The sequence below is a fragment of the Falco cherrug genome, chromosome 1 (genome assembly GCF_023634085.1).
Source record: "Falco cherrug isolate bFalChe1 chromosome 1, bFalChe1.pri, whole genome shotgun sequence".
Classification (NCBI taxonomy): domain Eukaryota; kingdom Metazoa; phylum Chordata; class Aves; order Falconiformes; family Falconidae; genus Falco; species Falco cherrug.
Genome location: NC_073697.1, coordinates 4,407,149 through 4,425,452, shown reverse-complemented (window position 1 = coordinate 4,425,452; position 18,304 = coordinate 4,407,149). Strand labels below are relative to the sequence as shown.

Genomic DNA, 18,304 nt, shown 5'->3' with positions numbered 1-18,304 from the left:
ACTAGATATACATACACACATAAAAATTCCAACTCCTAAGTCCAGAAATCTCTTCTACTGAGGATGTCAGTTTGTACCTTATTCTTCAGTGAGAAACAAAGCATCTGATTTCAAGTTACCAAAAGCCACCGGAGGGTATTTTTGCTCTACCCCATACATCCTGACAAAACCTAGGAACACCACGTATCCTTCGCGTCTTCAAGATCCAGTATTAGGTTTTTCTGTTATTTTTTCATGACAGGACCTGCAGTACATGAACTTGCCTTCTGAGATAGCTATGGAAAAATAGATGGAATCGGGGTGATCATAGCTCTCCGCAGCCAAAACTACAAGTTTCGTAATGTCCCTCAAAATGTCTGGCTGCCCACCATGGCAAATGTGTGCTGACCCAGGCAGTCTTCAGCCACGTGAGGTACCTCCCTGTGCAAAAGCCAGCCGTTAAGTTCCAAAATTTCCCGTTACGTGTATATGCAATATTAGATTTTTTTTTTATTACCTGAACTTCCTTCATGTAGAGAAGGCAGAGGCTGCCTAATGCCTTCATTAAGATCTTTATCATCTGTAGAAATCCGAGATGCTGCTCTGGCTTCAGAGTCCAATAATATTTGGTTCTCACAGAGACTAATGCCTGCAAAGTCACCCAAAAGGTCACAGTCTTCAAAGTCCGTAGTGAGGTGATGCAGAGGGGAATTTTGAGCGGACACCGAAAATGCAGCTTCTAAAACCAAAGGGGACCCTGGGGGGGACAAGGAGGACAGCGAGGATCTGGAAGACAGTGATGTCACAGATTTGGGAGGTTCAGTCAATTTGGGATGGTCTGCAGCTGAAGGAGAGTCACTGTAACCCAGTCTCCCATGGGAACTGACCACTTCATTTTCGTGAATGGTAGTGATCGGCCCCGAAGGAATGTAACCACTTTTTTCTTGCAACATGAAGTCAAGTTTATACAGATAGTCCAAATCTGTTATCTGATCGCCTTGGTTATAGTAGAGATCCGTGGAGCTGAGTGAGTTTAGCGACCCTCTGCTTGATGTGTTGAGAGATCCCCGGCTGGATGCCAGAGATCCCAAACTGCTCCCTGAAGACACAGATAACGTACTAGCTGACAGGCTGCAAAGAAAGCACAAACACGTACACTGATGTTACTAAACTAAACCAGCGGGACACGGTACGAGGAGAGAGAAGACTGACTGGAGCCGCGCTGCAACAATTTACAACGGAATGCTGCTTGGGGCGTTATGGTTTTTAAGCACCCGTTCTTGGCTGAGATCAGTGTACCCAACCTGCACGCTACCAGGGCAATTTATCCAGCTTCTGGCCTGTTGCCAAAGCCCCTTTATTTCTGGAGGAGGCTGCAGATTTGACAAACCGATCCAGCAGTAACAGCACCTTTCTCAGCCGCTATATTCCCTCAAAGACCTGCTCCGCTGACGTGGGCACTCGCGGGGTCAATGTGACGGGAGGTGATGGCAGCAGAGGAGTGCTGCCACCTCTACAGCAGTTCATACAGCCTGCCCTCTGCCCACAAACCTGGGAGAGATGGCAACTAGAAGCAGACAACTTAGAGCAGAACTGTTCACATACATATGACAACACACCCCCTACATGCACGGGAAATCCAGCTACCCAAGCATGGCAAAGGCCGTTACATGTAATCTTCTCCTGTTAGTAACGGGAGATAAGGAGCTCTGCCAGGCCAGAGAAACTGTGTGTCGTTGCCTTGGCTCAGGATAACTCTGCTGGGAAAAAAACATCAGGAAAAATAATTCAATGCAGCCCTTTCGAAACACTTAAAAAAATGTGTACTGAGCAGTAAGAGAGCTATCAACTTTAAAAGTTTTGCCACTGGGCCAGAAAACTGCTTTCAACAGGACAAAGAGACTCCTCAAAGTCCAAACAAATGAGCACAAAATACTCTTTCCCTAACTAATCACCAACCAAGATGCAGTTTATGGGATATGGCTGAGATGTCTGAAATAGCTAAGGCAGCCTAGAACCCAGAAATCGGATGGTGTGGCTTATTGTGAGACAACCTCTACAGAATGCTTAAAAACATTTTTCCTCTTAAACTCCCATTTTGATTTCTCAGAGAATTGTAAACATTAACGTAGTATCTGATTGCTGTATCCCACTGGGTCATGGCAGAAATTAAGGATTTTGTACATAAATACAACGGACACATGGTTTGGTAGCCCAGGGTCCAGATGTGAGAGAAACTCTTCCCCAGGACCAGTTACATGTATCATAAAATATTAGAATTCCCATCAGAGCAGTGAGTTTGAGTTCACAGTTGCTGTAACTGATCGCTTTTTTGTTATCACTATGAATTTCATAAACCCAGTCAGATTTTGAATCAGTGACTGTCAGGAAAAAAAAAAACCCATCCTGCTGAGGATACATTTCTGTCTACAGAAAGAGTAAGTCAGTGTGGAAGAATAAAACCAGAATCAACTACTCACGTATTTATACGCATACAGGTCCTCATTAAGTCTCTCCAGTTATCATAAAGATTACAGTTCTGATGACTCATTTTAGATAGAACTCTGAGAAACCAATTGGTCTCCTCAGTGACAGGATTTTGAAGATATGACCGATTAGAGAATTCCCGATTTATTTATTTATTTACACTGAAGCGAAATAATGTCTGCCTGCTTAATTATGGAAGCTGTGCAAAAAATCCATTCCATCCAGTCTTGAGTGCCTACTGAAATGATAAAGGCACACCGGGTTTGCATGATGGCAAAATGCTTGAAGCTATTACACTTGCATTTTCTTACTTAAACAAATTTTGTTCAGCTTCCAACTAAGAGAAAAACCTAAGAATGAAGTTGAGACATCCAAGTCCACCAGATTGTTGCTGAAAACAGGTTTTACATTATGCAGTACGGTCTCACCTCCTAAGTTGTGAATGCAAATAAGTAGTTAACTTTGTAGTTTCTTCAAGTTTCTGTACTAACTCTTTTCTTCTCTCCTCCAATTTCAATCTGGAAAGAGAGGTACATATAAGTAAAGCAAAGCATTAAAAAATAATCTGGAGGCTAAAATACTTTATAGATAAGGCAGAAACAAAGTGAAGATCCCTCATATTTTCAACTGGTTACCAACTACTAAAATCTGTGTTAAAAAAAAATCTTAAAACTGTGTTAAGCTCCCAGTTCTATCGTAAAACCCTAACCACCTCAGCAGAGCGACTTTATCTGCAGAATACCAAGCAGTGTAACAAACCTGCTGAGTGTACAAGCAAGCAGAGTGTCAGTACATTCACACTGTACCAAGGGGGAACGTGCACCCAATAAAAGAGGAACAGACGAGCACTGGGAAAATAGCTGCAGCTTCAGGAAAGTAAGATCTGCACTATTACGGTTTTAAAAAGCCATGCTGTACACTGGCTCCCCACTTAATATAGTCTCAGAAAAAAAAAAACAAAAGAACACCGATAGCAGAATCAGTTCTGATAATGCAAGAACTTGAGATAGCACTGCAGGAAGTTTAAAATTAAAATACTCCCTTTGATTTCAGAGACTTCATAGAGAGACAAAGTCCAGTAAACCAAAGCAGCATTCAAGCACAAGGTTCCGAGATGGTGGACCATATTTAGGACCGTATTTACTTTGGTAAAGGTTTCTGCATCCCCACCAGCTTTGTCATCACCTCAGAGCCGCACAGCATTGTAATGCTCATTACCAAGGTTCACCTTTATGAAAAAGAAGGATTTCTTGCCTCCTGCACGGTTATCCAGTGTAGCTCTAAATGCACAAATGGTGGAGCTCTCCCATTCCTTTTGGCTGGCTCCTAGCAGAATGGATTCGCTAACCTTTACAGTGATTTTTTTGCTTTTATAATTGCCTTTTATCACTCTATTTACAACACCAAATAAATTGCTTTCCCTCAGAGGATTCAGCTAAAACCCTCCAGTAGCTGTGGATTAGTATATTCTCCTTTAGCCTTTGCTCAGTCAACTGATACATGTCACAAGTTCTCAAGCAACTAATCTGAAAGACAAGACATTACCTCCCCTACTTAAAGAAAAAAAATAATTAAAAAAAGGGTTGATGCTCATTCTCAGAAGTATTCCTTTGGCCCTTCTGGCATTTCAAGGATGTATAAATTAAAATTCAAATGCAGAGAACACTTCAAAGAACAAACCCCAAAAATCAACCATTGCTTTCTTACGCAAACTGAATGAAATACTTGGGAGTTCCCAGAATTCACTCTCTTTGAGTGTCAGATACCAGTAAAAAAGACATTAAGTCCTCAATTCAGCAAAGCATGAAAAGCACTTGCTTACACAGATGCTTATTCAGCGAGCAAATCTGGGTTATGCAAAGGTGAATAAGTTACCCTGAGGTCAGCCAGGGTGTGAACTTCCACTCCGCTGCTCCGCTGCGTGTGCTCTTACACCGCAGCAATGCGCCCATCTGCCAATACCTGCTAAGACTGTTAAAAGCATACATCATACTTCACTCTTTGCTCACGAAGACAGGTTTCCAAACCAAGAATGATGCTCATCTATGGTATCAGATGCTCTTTCCTACCGTTTTAGTATTTATCAGTGCCTTCTGTTGTCTTTTAAAGCCTCATCTATCCTGCTTTTCCCAAGCAGGAGTGCCCTTCACTAGCTCTTTTGTGGCTTTTCAATAGTGAACTATCATTTTATCTTATTTATCAAGGAAGAGGCACAAAAATTGCTGTATGTGTTCAACTACTAATGGTAAAAGGCAAGAAAGAAAATTAACAACTTAGGAACTCTGACTGGAGCCCTCAAAACAGATACCTGGAGTTATTCCACTGAATTTGTACTATTAAACTAAAAGGTTTGGTGGTGGTGGTGTTTTTTTTTTCTCCAAAGCACAAGCAAAATTTGTTTTTCTTTATTATCTTAAGGAGGTTGGTAAAATGTAATTTAACCCATGGAATTGAGCTCCTGAAAAAAATTCTTTCCTGGATGTAATTTGATCTACTAGTTATTAAAAGTAGTAGTATTAATACCTGTACATAAATTTCAGAAAGATATTAGCCATAGTTAGAGACACAAGCTAGATGATGAAATCACCCCTGGAAGTTCCAACAGGAAGAGGAGGAGAAAGCAACAGGAGGCAAGAGGAGGAGGAATTTGAAGAAAAGGAGGAGGATCTGGAGAAGAGTAAGACGGGAAAAAGAGGACCTGGGGGAAGAGCACAGGAAGGTGAAAGATAGGAAAGAGTATGAAGATGAACAAAATCAGGGGGAAGTGTTCAGCAAAAGAATAGAAGAAATAAAAGCTGGAAGAAAAAGAGGAAGAGGAGGAAGAAAAAGGGAAAAAGGAGTAGGAGAAGGAACAGGAGGAAGAAGTGGTTGGACTCAATGACCTTAAGGGTCTTTTCCAAACTAAATGATTCTACGATTCTGTTTCTTCCCCCTTTACAAAAACCTGAAAGGAAAACCCAAAACACCAAAACCAAACCAACCAAAAAACCAAAGCCACCCAAATCAAACCAAAACCCCCTCCTCATGTCAAGCTCAGACACAATCCATAGCTTCTTACACTGTTGCGCCACTATCAGTACCTGTGAAAACACTGGAAATCTAAGGTATTGATGAGATTTCATGAAAGAACCATAGTAATGCAACAGTGCAGCACTTTGAAGATGGCGAGGCTCCTCCACCGATAATGGAGAGAAGACTCTTCCTCTCCTCCAAGAAACAAAATGCTGATGCTTGATTTGATACAACTAAGTGTTTCCTTCCCTCAAATAAACATTTCGGGAGAAGTTTCACCATCTGAATCCTTCTAAAAAATGAAGATTTTCTTCATGTTTATAGCAGACACATCAGAAACAATCCTCATAATAGGCTGGTATGAAAGTATTGATGTGCTCTGAAGTCATAAAGGGAGACTGTTTTAATATCATAAACAGCTGCAGGTAGAAATTCACTGAATAGCAAAAAAGCAAACCAGAAGCAACCATAAATGGTTCAATCAGCAGTACATGACACGAAATCTTACAGTAACCTCCGAAAAAAAAATTTCTGTGTTTTCAGGAACAAAAATCAAAAGGAAAAAGATCTGAAGAAAATAGAGAGGGGAAAAATTAAGCTCTAACAACTAGTTGTGTCACTATACCTGGAAAAAAAAATCTGCCATTTCGTTTGTTCTTGACAGTGGGAGACAGTTTTACTTGCCCTTGGCACTCCAAGTTTGGCATCTGACACGTATAGGGAAACAGTCAGGTGCACAATCTTCTTTGGCACTAAACAATCAAATCCAGCTACCTTTTTACAGCATGTGTCAAGATTTAGCTGTTACAACAGCATATTATCAAAATCTTAGATTCAATTTATTTATTCATGAATGTGGTTTTTTTTATTGACCCCTTGTTCTCCATTTACTAACGAAAGTCAGAAGGCAACAGATCCATGCTACTTTAGATACTACTAACACAGGCGGGTTACTTCTCCTGTAAAAACACGGTTCCAGTAGGACGTAACCCTTCTAAACCACATCTGGATTATCGAGATGATGCAGTTTAAATTATTATAAAGTGTACAAATATGTTTAAAAGTCATACCTAATACACATATACGTACTTTGTAAACAAAAAAAGCTTCCTCACTACTCAGCTACAATTTAGGACCCAGCTTCTAATGCCACTAAGAGGAATTTCGCCACTCAGTGAGACTGGAGCAACAGCAGGTGTTTCCTAGCAGAGAGAAGTAGGAAAGGCTTATAATGCTGATTGCATTACTTCAAGAAGGCATACTACACTGATACACACAATGACATTTTGTGTTTATTGCATTTTATGTGTGCTAGAGGTGCCCATAAATTTATTTCCATTTACAGTTGATGAAAAGTCCATTTGTGACAGTCGCCTTTGATTTTCTCAAACTCTGAATCTGGCTCAAACAATTTATTGTGGGAGTTGTTTCAGTTACCAGTTAGGTAGCAGCAAGTTAGGAAAGGTCTGCAGCAATTACACTTCTCCCCTAAACTTTTTTTTTTTCTTTGCTTTTCTTTTGGTTGCATTTTTGTATGTAATAAAACTCACAATGAAAGGCTTCAGATGTTGCAACAATCAAGATAATCTTTGTAACCTGAGTTCAAATAGTTTACAGCTATTATCAGAAACGAGTGAATGATGCATTGCCCTCCTGCTGGTATGTTGACATTCCTCAGTTATTTAACATCTGTTGCAGGCATTTTCATGCTGGTAACAAACACAGAGTAACCGATATCGCAGAGCACATACAGGGTGTTCACATTCTCTCACTGTACAGAAGAGTTCTTTGTGTTTCTGCCCAGTGGGCTAATAACGAATTTAATTAAGATCTACATAGAACAGTTACTGAAGGAAAACAGCCCATCAAGGCATAGTTCAGGGTCTGCAACAAGTGCAAAGGTTAGATTGCAGAAAATGGCATTTAGTATTAGCAAAAGACAACCCCTTACCTTTCAGCAAGTGCTTGACTGGGTGTGCTTTTTACAGACAGCAGCTCTTCTTCAAGCCTCTTCCTTTCTGTTTCTAGCTGCTCTAGCTCATCTTGAGTACGTTTGCGTGGTGTAATAAACTGGAGTTCCTTTAAAAGCTCTTCTTTTTCATTGATTAACATCAGTTTTTCCTTTTCCACATCCAGTGCCCCAGGCCAGGCTTCAGTATCTAGCTTAGAGAGTTCAATCTTCAAGTTAGCCATGCTAAAACAAAACACAGCAGATTTGTCTGAGCCCAGCACAGCTCACAAATGCCAGGAAAGAGAGAAACATTAAGAGTATTTTGAAAAGTATCAGGATATAACAACATTTTCCTACGGAAAGCTCTAACTTTTTAATTAGTTTTGCTTCACAAGAATGGGACTACACCAGAAAAGCAAGCCACCTATCCAGTCCAACCTCAATATCCCTATTTGTTAAAAATGAATTGCTCTTGTTCCAACGCCGAGTTGAAGGAGAAGTCGTAATCTTAATAAAAGTTTTAGTGAAAGCAATCTGTCTGGTAACAGCAGCGGCACTATGCTTTACTCATTGAGGAGCACAACGGGTTTCTCCTAAGCTGCTGGAGGCCAGCTGCTCCTCAGAAAGAGCAGCGACCGTGGTGAAGGAACACGCACTATAGCAAGGTGCTCACTTCAGCGGCACGCATGCACGTGGCTCTTAAAAGGCAAATGCACTGCTCTCCTACGCAATTAAAAGAAAAGATCGTGAGACAGCGGCTACCTAAAGAGAAAGAAGATTATTAACTCAAGAGTTTGAGTTTGTGCAACTGCTGTTTCCGTCGTCGATGTCAAATCACAGAGTTAAGACACCCAAGACTTGGTTATTTATACATCTTGTGCAGATCAAGGCGTATGATGGAAACAGAAATTTCCCTGCGTTATTACTGTACTATAGCTGTAATATAGCCCTGCCTCGATCGGGTTACTTCCAGCATTCGCTCTCCATAATCCCTCTGTCTATTGGCTCAGCAGCACAGCTTAAGAAGTGCAGGTCCTGCAATAAACTCATTGCCCACCGGGAAAACCTAAAAACTCCGGTTATAGGTGCCACATACCTAATAAGATTATAACTTTCAGTCGCTTCCAGCCTTAGTCACACCTGAACCAGGTGCATGGCTAAAGATATGGAAGCTCTGGAACTCCGTCAGAGCTCCTAGCTTTCTGCACCTCTTGCTGGTAGGCTAGGAAAAACACAGAGAAAGGAGAAGGCAAAACAGAAAGATGTTCCCATACAATCTAGGGCAAGAGGAAATGATCTGTTGCTTTTATTTATTTGTAGCTGCCATAGTTAAATACACCTAAGTCAGCTCAATAATGGATGCAAGTCTGTGCAACTTCAGCGTTACCAAACCACCTAAGGTAAGGATCCCTGCTGTACTTCACAAGCACATGATTTGGTACGTATAATCTTCCTGTAGCTCTGACAGATTCCTGGGAAATTGTTTTTCTTCTTTCCGGTTTCTTTTCTGTGATTAACTAATAAAACTAAAAATGTCAGTTTTATTTTGCATCTCCAATATTAAATTTACAGTACATTAAGGCATTTATTTCTGGTCAAAGGTAAGAATAATTAATACTGAGTATAACTATCCCACTGCTTATGCTAGAGGCTTAAGAGGAACCATCCCCCTTTCTTTTCCCATCGGTGACATTCTCACTGGCACCTCAATATAACACAGCAGCTTTAAAAACGAAAACCAACCCATACTCCCAACAAACCCCTGGTTTGAGTCAGGGTATCTTCACAGAAAACCAAGGTAAAATATACAGAAATACTATCAGCAGTGCTACCATAATCAGATGGTGAGATGAAAAAAATGAAGCATTTCAACATATTTTGCAGCTGTTACATATATCATTTATATTCAACAGTCCTTTAGAGGAGCAGTACTCTGAGGGAAAACAACCAAATAATTTCAGATGGATAATGAAATGCTAAGACTTTCATCTCCAGGTCACTGGTTCTAGCTAACCTTGTTCTGAAAGTAGCTGTTACTGACAGCTGTTTGATGGCTTATGGGATGAGATGGTGGTCTCCAAACAGTTCTTTTGCTCCCTCTGCTACAGACAGCTCTCTGCTACTGTAACAGACACTCTTTTCAGCTGCCTTAGCAGACAGGCAAAGGACTAGATGGATATAAAAACTGAACCAGTCTCGCACTTTTGAGGAAGTCCTTGCTCAACAAGGTCAACAAGGAATATTAGCTGTATCTTCACCACATCAGGATAGGATTGTCAGCATGCTGTATCACATCCTTTTGAATAACAATTGCAACTTAATTCAGCATAGTTAATGTCAATATTCTACCTCTTCAAGACATTCTGCTAAGTAACGTAACACACGCAACATACAGAATTATCTGACAATTTTCAAGTAGAGAAGTTCATTTACAAGAGCCTCTCTTTCTCTTAGTTAACACAAAACAACTAAGAATTTGCACATTTACTATTTCAGAGATGGTCCATACTTAGTAAGTTATAGTGATGATTACAAAGGCCATAATAATTAGGGGGGGATGTAATTAGGTACTGAACTTTATGTGCAAACCGGTACTTATCTTCATTATTCCAAGATCTGTACTCTTTATTAAGTTCACCTAGTAGTCACAGATAAAACCAGTATGTGCAACCACTTTAAAGACTTTAATGCTGTCTTTCAAGGCATGCAATTGTCTTATTTAAAGCCAAAAAGAATATTAATTACTGGGAAGTTTTCGGACAAAATTGAATAAAGATACCATTTAAAAAGAGATCATTTAACCTTGAAACACACTGATGTTATATAGAGCAAACAGTTATGGAAAGGTAAGTACAGAAGCTACTGAAATTTTGACTCACGTTCTCGGCTGACTAATTTGCGAGCAAGTAAGATCTAACGCAGCAGTACTCCATACTCTGATCACTGCACTGTTTTTCTTCCCCCTCGCCCCCTCTACCTCCTACACTACCACCCCCTTATTTTTTTTAAGGTAAAAGTGGTAAACTGACTTATTTTTTTGATTGACAGGAATTTTTTTGTTCCTACAAAGGAGAGAGAAAACACAATGCTGGGACTTCTTGTATCAAGACACAGTCAGAACAGAGGATGATCTGATTTTGGATCAATGATGACTGAGAAAAAATGCCATCTATCTGCATCTAAACCACCATCTAACAATTAATATTATGTACACAACGACACTGAGCCAAAATCGTGTTCAATACTGAACATACACAATAGCCTTAGCACGGTTTGATTCATGCATTGATCATATAATAAAGTTTTATGATCCATAATGAGGACGTAAAAGATTACTGTTGTTACTGGCAAGCGTGGTAGCTATTGCTCTGTATGAGAGGGGCAGATACTTGAAATTAGGCAAAAAAACGTTGGTTGTGCAGCCTTCTGCCTTTAAAACCTAACTATGCCTTTACTTGGTATGTATAAGCTGCAAATTTCATTTCCTAGTTCTCTAATTAATCATGCCACAGTATTCAACTGAAATAATACTTAAATCTCAGATTTGATGCGGTTTAGGCACAGTTTTCACCTGGGGAAAAGTGCTGGGTTTTTATTTTATTGCCTTGTTTAGTTCTTTATTGTAAAAAGGGAACTCTGGGTGTGGAAAAACTTTTCAGATTTATACCCCCCTTAAATTACAAAGTACCTCCATAACAAAAACCACAAGGTTTCTGAACAACTGACACCTACCTAATTTTGTGAAAAGTATTAGAACAGAAAATAATACAACACAATTAATAGATTATTAATAGAAAGATACCCCCTGCACACTGTTTGGTTTTTTTTTAATAGTAAGTCTTGCCCCAGTATTATGCAGCACTTCTGGAACACCAGAAGCCGTGTCATTCTAACCCTGAACGTTCTGCTTTGTGATGCCCATTCTTCAGGGCTTTGGCAATTCCTCACAACGGCACTACTTTCATGAGCAACCTCTGCAGAACTTTAGTTGAGAGGCATTCCACATTCATCACTGGAGCAGTTCCTAGTTTCTTTTCTCCTCAGGTTAAATTCATTAAAAAAAACCCCCAACCCCATAGTCATAACAAGTATTTAAATTATCCAAAGTCCCAGAGAAAAAAAAAAAAAAAAAATTATTAAGCCTACTGAATCTTCACTGGAAGTCTGAAGGAACTCTAAAACTGAAGAGCCTTCAGTGGTGTAGTAAACTGAAATTATGATCCCAAAGAAGATGGACATAAATAGCCTGGCGACTCCTTTCAGTGGAAAGCCAGCTCGCTCTATTCCCTTAATCCTGGAACTGCCATTAAGTTGTCACTGTATTTTTTTTCTTAACACATTCAATTTAGCATTAAAGGTGAAGCCTGCTGTTCAAAAGCACCGGCTGCTCCTGGAAGCCTGCTTCTTGAAGGAAAAGAAACGGTTCGCAGTAACGCCACAGGTTATTTATATATGTATATATATATATAAAGTCCCAGCGAGCTGCCCACCAGATGTCAGTGCGAGCTCAGTGGTAGTGCTCCTGCACTCGGAACATCGCGAAGCAACTCACACGATTACCTTCTTTTTGCCTCTTCATATTGAAGACTTAGTCTGACCTTCTCTGCTAAATTTGATCTACTTCTTGCTCCAACCTGTTGCGAAAAAAAAATAAAATAGTATTAGCCTTATTACTGTGTAAAGCTGTTCAATGAATCAACAAAACCTATACGCATAGGCTAGAAAAATTTAAACTTAAATAAACCCACGCTCACCGGCAGCCACACCTTGCTGTTAAATGCCTAGTTAGGAATCTACTCAGATGTACAAAACAGTGCTGTTTTCTTCTGATCCAGTTCATCTATTTTTAACTACTGCACTACCATTTGTCCATCTATTTTTAACTACTGCACTACCATTTGTCCATACTCCAGGGTAAAGCAAAAGTGCTTTCAAAGAAGTCTTGCAGCGGTTGCACCCAGAATTTTGATCTCCTACTTTGAACTCCACTGAACCCAGAATTTAGAACTAAGCCAGTGCATTTCAAAGTAAGACAAAAATAAATTCGCTACAAAACATAAACAAGCTTAGCTCTTTGTTTGGAAAACCTAGTACAATCTCTTCCTTACAAACTTAGCTCACAGAACTTCAAAGATGGTACCAAACTGAGCACAGCTTTCTGTGTATGTAAAATATGCTGTCACTGAAACAGAGGTTTTAATGAATCCCTGAAAAAGTACTTCCACTAAGTTTTTCAGCTGTGTGAAATTAAATTGCACATTTAAGTTCTGAGATCTTGTTTCTGAAAATTAAAAACATCTTCATAATGAGTTAAGCCTGTAAGGTGAAACATATCCTATAGAAAGATCCAAAAATTACTATCTACTTATGGTAATCTTCTAAAGGTACTGGAGCTATTTGATGAAATCAGATAGTCATAGATGCTTCATGGCAAATTATAAAGTTCATCTGAATCTTGAATTAAAGTTCAAGGAGGAAAAAAAACCAGACAACTGATTCTAAGTAATTATCTCAAACATGTGTGTGTGTGTGTGTGTATAGACACCCACACTCCTATCAGCAAACAATCGTTTGATTCCAGTTCCATTAACTGCAGCATTCTGATTCAATTTCTCTTTACATTTGACAAAATGGAAAAAAGCTCACCTCACCAGAAATGTCAGTCTGAGACCCTGCATCCAGAGTTTGTCTAGAAAAACACAGCTGGGAGTTTACAGAGCTGGAACTCAAGTCTGGTTCAGATGTCTCAGTGGTCTGGTCAAGACTGAATTTCTCTCTCAGCTTTGCAAGACTCTGTCCAGGAAACAGAAAAGGAGTTGGTGTTCCTTTGCACTTTGCTGTGTTTATACCAGTTTATCTCCAAAAGATGTTTACAGAAAAGACTCCAATATAACAATTCTGGGTTTACTTCATATTAAGCATCTGTCCTTTGAAGGCAAGCAGTTGGTAGTTGATGCTAAGGGCGAACAACACGTGTGACAATGTAAAAACTACTCATATGGTTTTGTGTCTTCTTTTTGCATTTTATGATTTTTTTAAAATTTGTAAACCAATTAAATATTTGGTTGACTAAAAAAAAAAATCTGCTTTCAGAAATGGCAACAGAGCAATTTAGATTTGGAAACTTTCACTGATTTAGAAAACCATGCACCTCAAAAACACATCTCTCAATTCTGTCCATTTACTATTTTAAATTGAGGTTCAGAGGTAACAGGTGCATTGTACCTTACATATAAGTTCAGAAATCTGTATTCTCTTGACGGACAGAGTGGCTTTTTGAGCTAGGAACATCACAGGCTTCAGTTTCTGCACCTGAAATTTTATTATAACACTAGGCTCAAAGAAATTTGCGAATCCCTTATAAATATAAAACGCAGAGTATTTATCATTAGGAAAATGAGTCATGTTAAAACAAATCCACACAGAACTTAGGTCAACCATTCAAACTACCTTCATTAAATCTTGTTTTTCTCTCTCCCCTGAACTTATCGCCTTTCTGATTGACTTCAATTCACTCAGGATAGCTTTGGCCTCACACAGTTCGTACCCGCTCTGGCCTCCAGACATTTTTTGGTCAATTCTGTGGAAAGACAGACTATTAATACAGAAGAGAGAAAATAACAGTAACGTCTCTGCTGTTCTACTTCAGGCAGAAGCACAGTTAGAGAACAGAAGGTAAAGAGGCAAGAGATACCATTTCCTGTAACAGACATGCAAAGAGGAAAAAGGACATTGAAGATTCCATTAAAATTTTCCTGGGAAAAATGTCACGCTATCTAACATACACACAGTGCCCAGAGAATTTCTTTTGCTGACATCAGGAAATCTCATGGAAAAACACTTCTGCTGGATTTTAAAGCACCCCAGCTAAAGTACGTGGGCCTTAGCAAAGGCAGAGGCTCCACAAGCAATTTTAATTAATCCAGTCTTGAAGACATAATGGGCACAGAGCACTGAAGACTCCTACACACGCTACCAGGAGCATAGCATTATTGCTGACCGTGCCCACCATAACTCTCTGCAGCATGGGAGCTTTTGGGAACACCTGTCATACTACTAACTGTTTGTGATCCTTACAGAAGGCATGTTGATTATTAGCAGCACTTCTCTACCCAGACCCACATCGTGAGGTGGACAGACAGGCAAGCCTCTCGGTTCTGATCAGCCACGCAGAGAAGAAACGTAACCAGCACCATTCTTGTCTCAGCTTCCCTCTCATTCACTCTAATCCAAGGCATCAACCATCTCCAACAGCTGTTCTGCTCAGCCAGTCACCAGGCTCTCTTTATTCACAAAATCTCTGGATAATTAATACCGTATGTCATAGACCGAACAATTTATTAAATTCCTGGACTATCAATTATTTTAAAAACTGTACTTCGAAAATAACACAAAAAAAAAAGCCCCTAAATTTAGACATAAAAATATATTTCATTTTAGTCTTTCCATATTTACTTCAAGAAGTACAATTTGTAAACATTTCTCTGATCTCCAGTTTAACTGAATATTTCATAGCATCATAGAAATGACTGCAGCTGTGCTTCACAAAATTAAAACCACATCCATCTTCACAAAACTCAAGCATTTAGCAGGGAATAAGTTCTTTTATAAGGCAATTGGCTTTCTGTTTTTATCATCATCCATCATCTTTGCTGGAAGACATTAACCTTGTGAGTGAGGAATGAACAAACATTTTAATGATCAGAAATGATCTCGAGCATCCCCTGCAAGAGCAACAATTTGCACAACACACCTGTAACTTAGTCTATTTTTCTTCCAGTTTTGTGCACAAAGATACCAAGGATCTAAAGCGGTCTTTAAAGCTGTGAGCATGTCTGGTTTCCTTTTTCCACGTTTCAGTTTTTTGTACAAATTAGAATTGCATTGGTGTAAGAAAATTACCTATGTGACTCAGCACTCAGATTCCTATTCAATGATATATTTGTTTCAGCCTGAAAGTTCTCCAAACTCTTTCATAGGTAGGCACGCACTTACTGTCTGACAACACTCAATTTTTGGTAACTTATCAGGTTGCTAAGGTCAAATAGATATAGGATATGCCAACAATTGGGATCATGAACGAGCAGTTGGGTAATACACCACACGCTGCCGAGTAATATGATGTGCCACATTCAAATCACAACTGCTTTATTCTGTATATAATTAAGATGGACAAGAAGGATCTCTGACATACAAGATATTCCATCATCCTGTTTTAAATTAATGGGATTAGTACTGTTTGAAAGCGGCTGACTGAATTTTAAAAACAAATGTCCATTGTGTTTCTGTGGAATGCTGCTGACAGTTTCTGAAACATGCTTTGGATTCCTATCAAAATGGCTTGTGAGCAAGCTGCTTTAAAACAATACTTCATTGTTGAATTAATATAATAAAACCAGCATGATTGGCTAACCTTTAATCCTGGGACAGCAGCATGAGTTTTTATTACCTTAAGCTTTAGAATCAATAAGTCTTTCTTCTAAATTTTGCTTCAAATGAGATCTGATTTATGGTTAAGTAAATTCAATCAGCTACCCCTTTCTCCCTTCACTCCTCGCTAGTCTTTATATATTTAAATAACAAAGAAATCTTATATTTATGTTTTAGTCAAAATGAAGGAGGACAGAGACTTGACTGGCATCCTCCTAAAGTGCTGAGGGTTTTCAGTTCCCAACTGACTTCAAACTCTTCATACCAGAAAAAAACATTTTTTCATCCATTTTGTTATATCTCCGATTATGATTGGCCATTTCCTGGACCACAATTTTTTTCTCCCACTTAAGAAAAATCCTATTATATAAAACTGAGCTATTAAAGTACACAGGCAATAGCCTACAAGATGTTTTGGTTAGAACTGGGAACTGAACTCCAGCATCTCAGCTCCAAACATCATCCTTTGCAAATCCCTTCTTTGCATTTTCAGACTCTACCTGGAAGATGGAAATGCACTTCCTTTTTTCCCCACCTTTTGTCCACCTTCCCTATATATTCTGCAAGCTCTATTTTTACTTATCTGACAGTACACTGCCATACGCAGAAGGTCCTGAAAAAAAGGGTAGATGAATCCAGACGATATTACATTAAAGCCGCAACATTGCTTCTGCTACTGGGACTAGAATACTAAGAATATACTCGAACTAGTGTACTAAGAGCACACAGCTCAGCATTCTACTGTGTAAATGTATCCTTAATGTATGGGTACATACCACAATAAGGAAAACAACTAGCATTAATAAATTTCTATTCACACGAGTCAAGAAAACATGCTTGTTAGCAAGGCTTCCTCTCCAGCAAGTTCTCTGTGGTGACAGTTCCAGTAATGTTTCATATTTTACGGCCCAACTTTTTAAGTCAGGAGCAGCAGGGAGTGCTCAGACTGAAAAAAAATGCATTCCCTAATAGCCCAACTGGTTAAATACCCATAATGCTCACCCAGTTCAGCATCAGCCCGTTGGACACCAGGCATGCCAGCAACTGGAACAAAGAAAGTCAGTTCTCTAACCCTCAAATTGTGACTCATTTCAAACCCTGCACAGCTGTGTACCATTCATACCTCTGAGAGCAGCACCCTCCTCCATCTCTCACTCTCTCTAGCTCAGAGGTGGGGAATGAGGAAAGAAATACCTAATTACTTTTTCAAGTGTTTTAATTTTTTTTTTTTAAACATGACATGCGAAGCAGCTGAATTCTTCCTTGGGACCCTTTAACCACCATCCTTCTTTCTGCCTCTTTGCAACACAAGCAAACCTCGTGGAAAAACAAAGAGGAGGGGGAATAGATTTCTCATGTTAACACTTGCACGATAGGTTTCCCATTTCTACAGATTTCCTGCTTGCTAACTACAACAAAGAGTTATTAGGTGCTCATTTCTGCCCCCAGTAACTCTCCCATAAGATGGATTCAATTCCACGCCAAAGAAAGAAATCGGGCAACTGAATGAAGTCAGTTTCAACTATTTTCTTTTACTCACTGTTGCAGTGTTTCAAAGCCCTGTTCCTTGTACAACAGCTCTTGCTTCATCTGAGAGAGTTCCCTCTTCAGCTTCTTAACCTTGTGTGTTAAATCAAAGCAAGAGTTAGAAAATTCCTTTTGTTAAACAGCGTAACACATGGCTTTGAACAATTAATGTATTCTCTACATCAGATGAGACTAAAAAAAAAAAAAGAGAGTAAAGTGTTCTACTGATATATATTAAAAACAAAAGGATCTGCTCTCTTCCTGATGTCTATGGGCAACATGCTTTAGTATTAAAGGGACACAAGCAGATTAAATCACATTCTTTATTTGTATTGATACCACACTGTGTTATTAAACCTGAGAGAACTTTAACAAGTAATTTACTTCTCACTTGTTAAGCATGCATTCCTACTATCCTACAGGGACATGCCTGTTTATTTTTAGGCTTATTATATTTTCACTTTTTAATTCCAGGAATCTCTCAAGTCATTTGCACTGTAAAAGACAAAGCGTGGACTCCTTTCCCCCCGCCATGAACCAACCATCCTTTCTTATAAAGCTTTAGAGACACTGGATCCCTAAATATATAATCCACATTAATTTAATTCAAAGACAACAATCACTAAACACATTTGGATCGCAAATATGTGTCTATTTAAAAGAAATGTCTCTGGCAAAACATTCCCTACTTTCCCTAAATATTCATGCTCAGTTGCTTTTTAATCTTAATATTGCTATTTCAGATGTTAGCAGATGTGACTACCCTCAAAATATTTATGAACCAAGATCAAATTTTAAAATCCTCCATTTAATTTTTTATGACCCTAAATAAATCCCCTTAGACCTCCTACTTGGTGCAATTCTTTAAAAAAAAAAAAATAATAAATGTGGGATTCCCGTGATGCCAGGTGACTAAAA

At 39.1% G+C, this 18,304-nt stretch overlaps 2 protein-coding genes across 5 annotated transcripts in view; one reads left to right on the top strand and one right to left on the bottom strand.

Moving 5' to 3' along the window:
* The window catches only part of LOC102058684 (claudin-22-like), a 43,102-nt gene extending 32,350 nt beyond the window's left edge, over window positions 1-10,752 (top strand). The window contains 1 exon segment of the mRNA XM_014285102.3: window positions 10,478-10,752. The gene's annotated coding sequence lies outside the window, so the exon portion shown is untranslated.
* The window catches only part of WWC2 (WW and C2 domain containing 2), a 104,793-nt gene that overhangs the window by 30,038 nt on the left and 56,451 nt on the right, over window positions 1-18,304 (bottom strand). For all 4 annotated transcript variants that reach the window (XM_055701596.1, XM_055701591.1, XM_027814126.2 and 1 more), the window contains exons 5-11: window positions 17,400-17,479; window positions 13,880-14,009; window positions 13,076-13,222; window positions 11,990-12,063; window positions 7,430-7,672; window positions 2,895-2,984; window positions 497-1,110 (exon numbers count right to left, since the gene is read on the bottom strand). In XM_055701596.1, coding sequence (XP_055557571.1) covers window positions 497-1,110; window positions 2,895-2,984; window positions 7,430-7,672; window positions 11,990-12,063; window positions 13,076-13,222; window positions 13,880-14,009; window positions 17,400-17,479 — 1,378 coding nt within the window. The remainder of the gene's footprint in view (window positions 1-496; window positions 1,111-2,894; window positions 2,985-7,429; window positions 7,673-11,989; window positions 12,064-13,075; window positions 13,223-13,879; window positions 14,010-17,399; window positions 17,480-18,304) is intronic.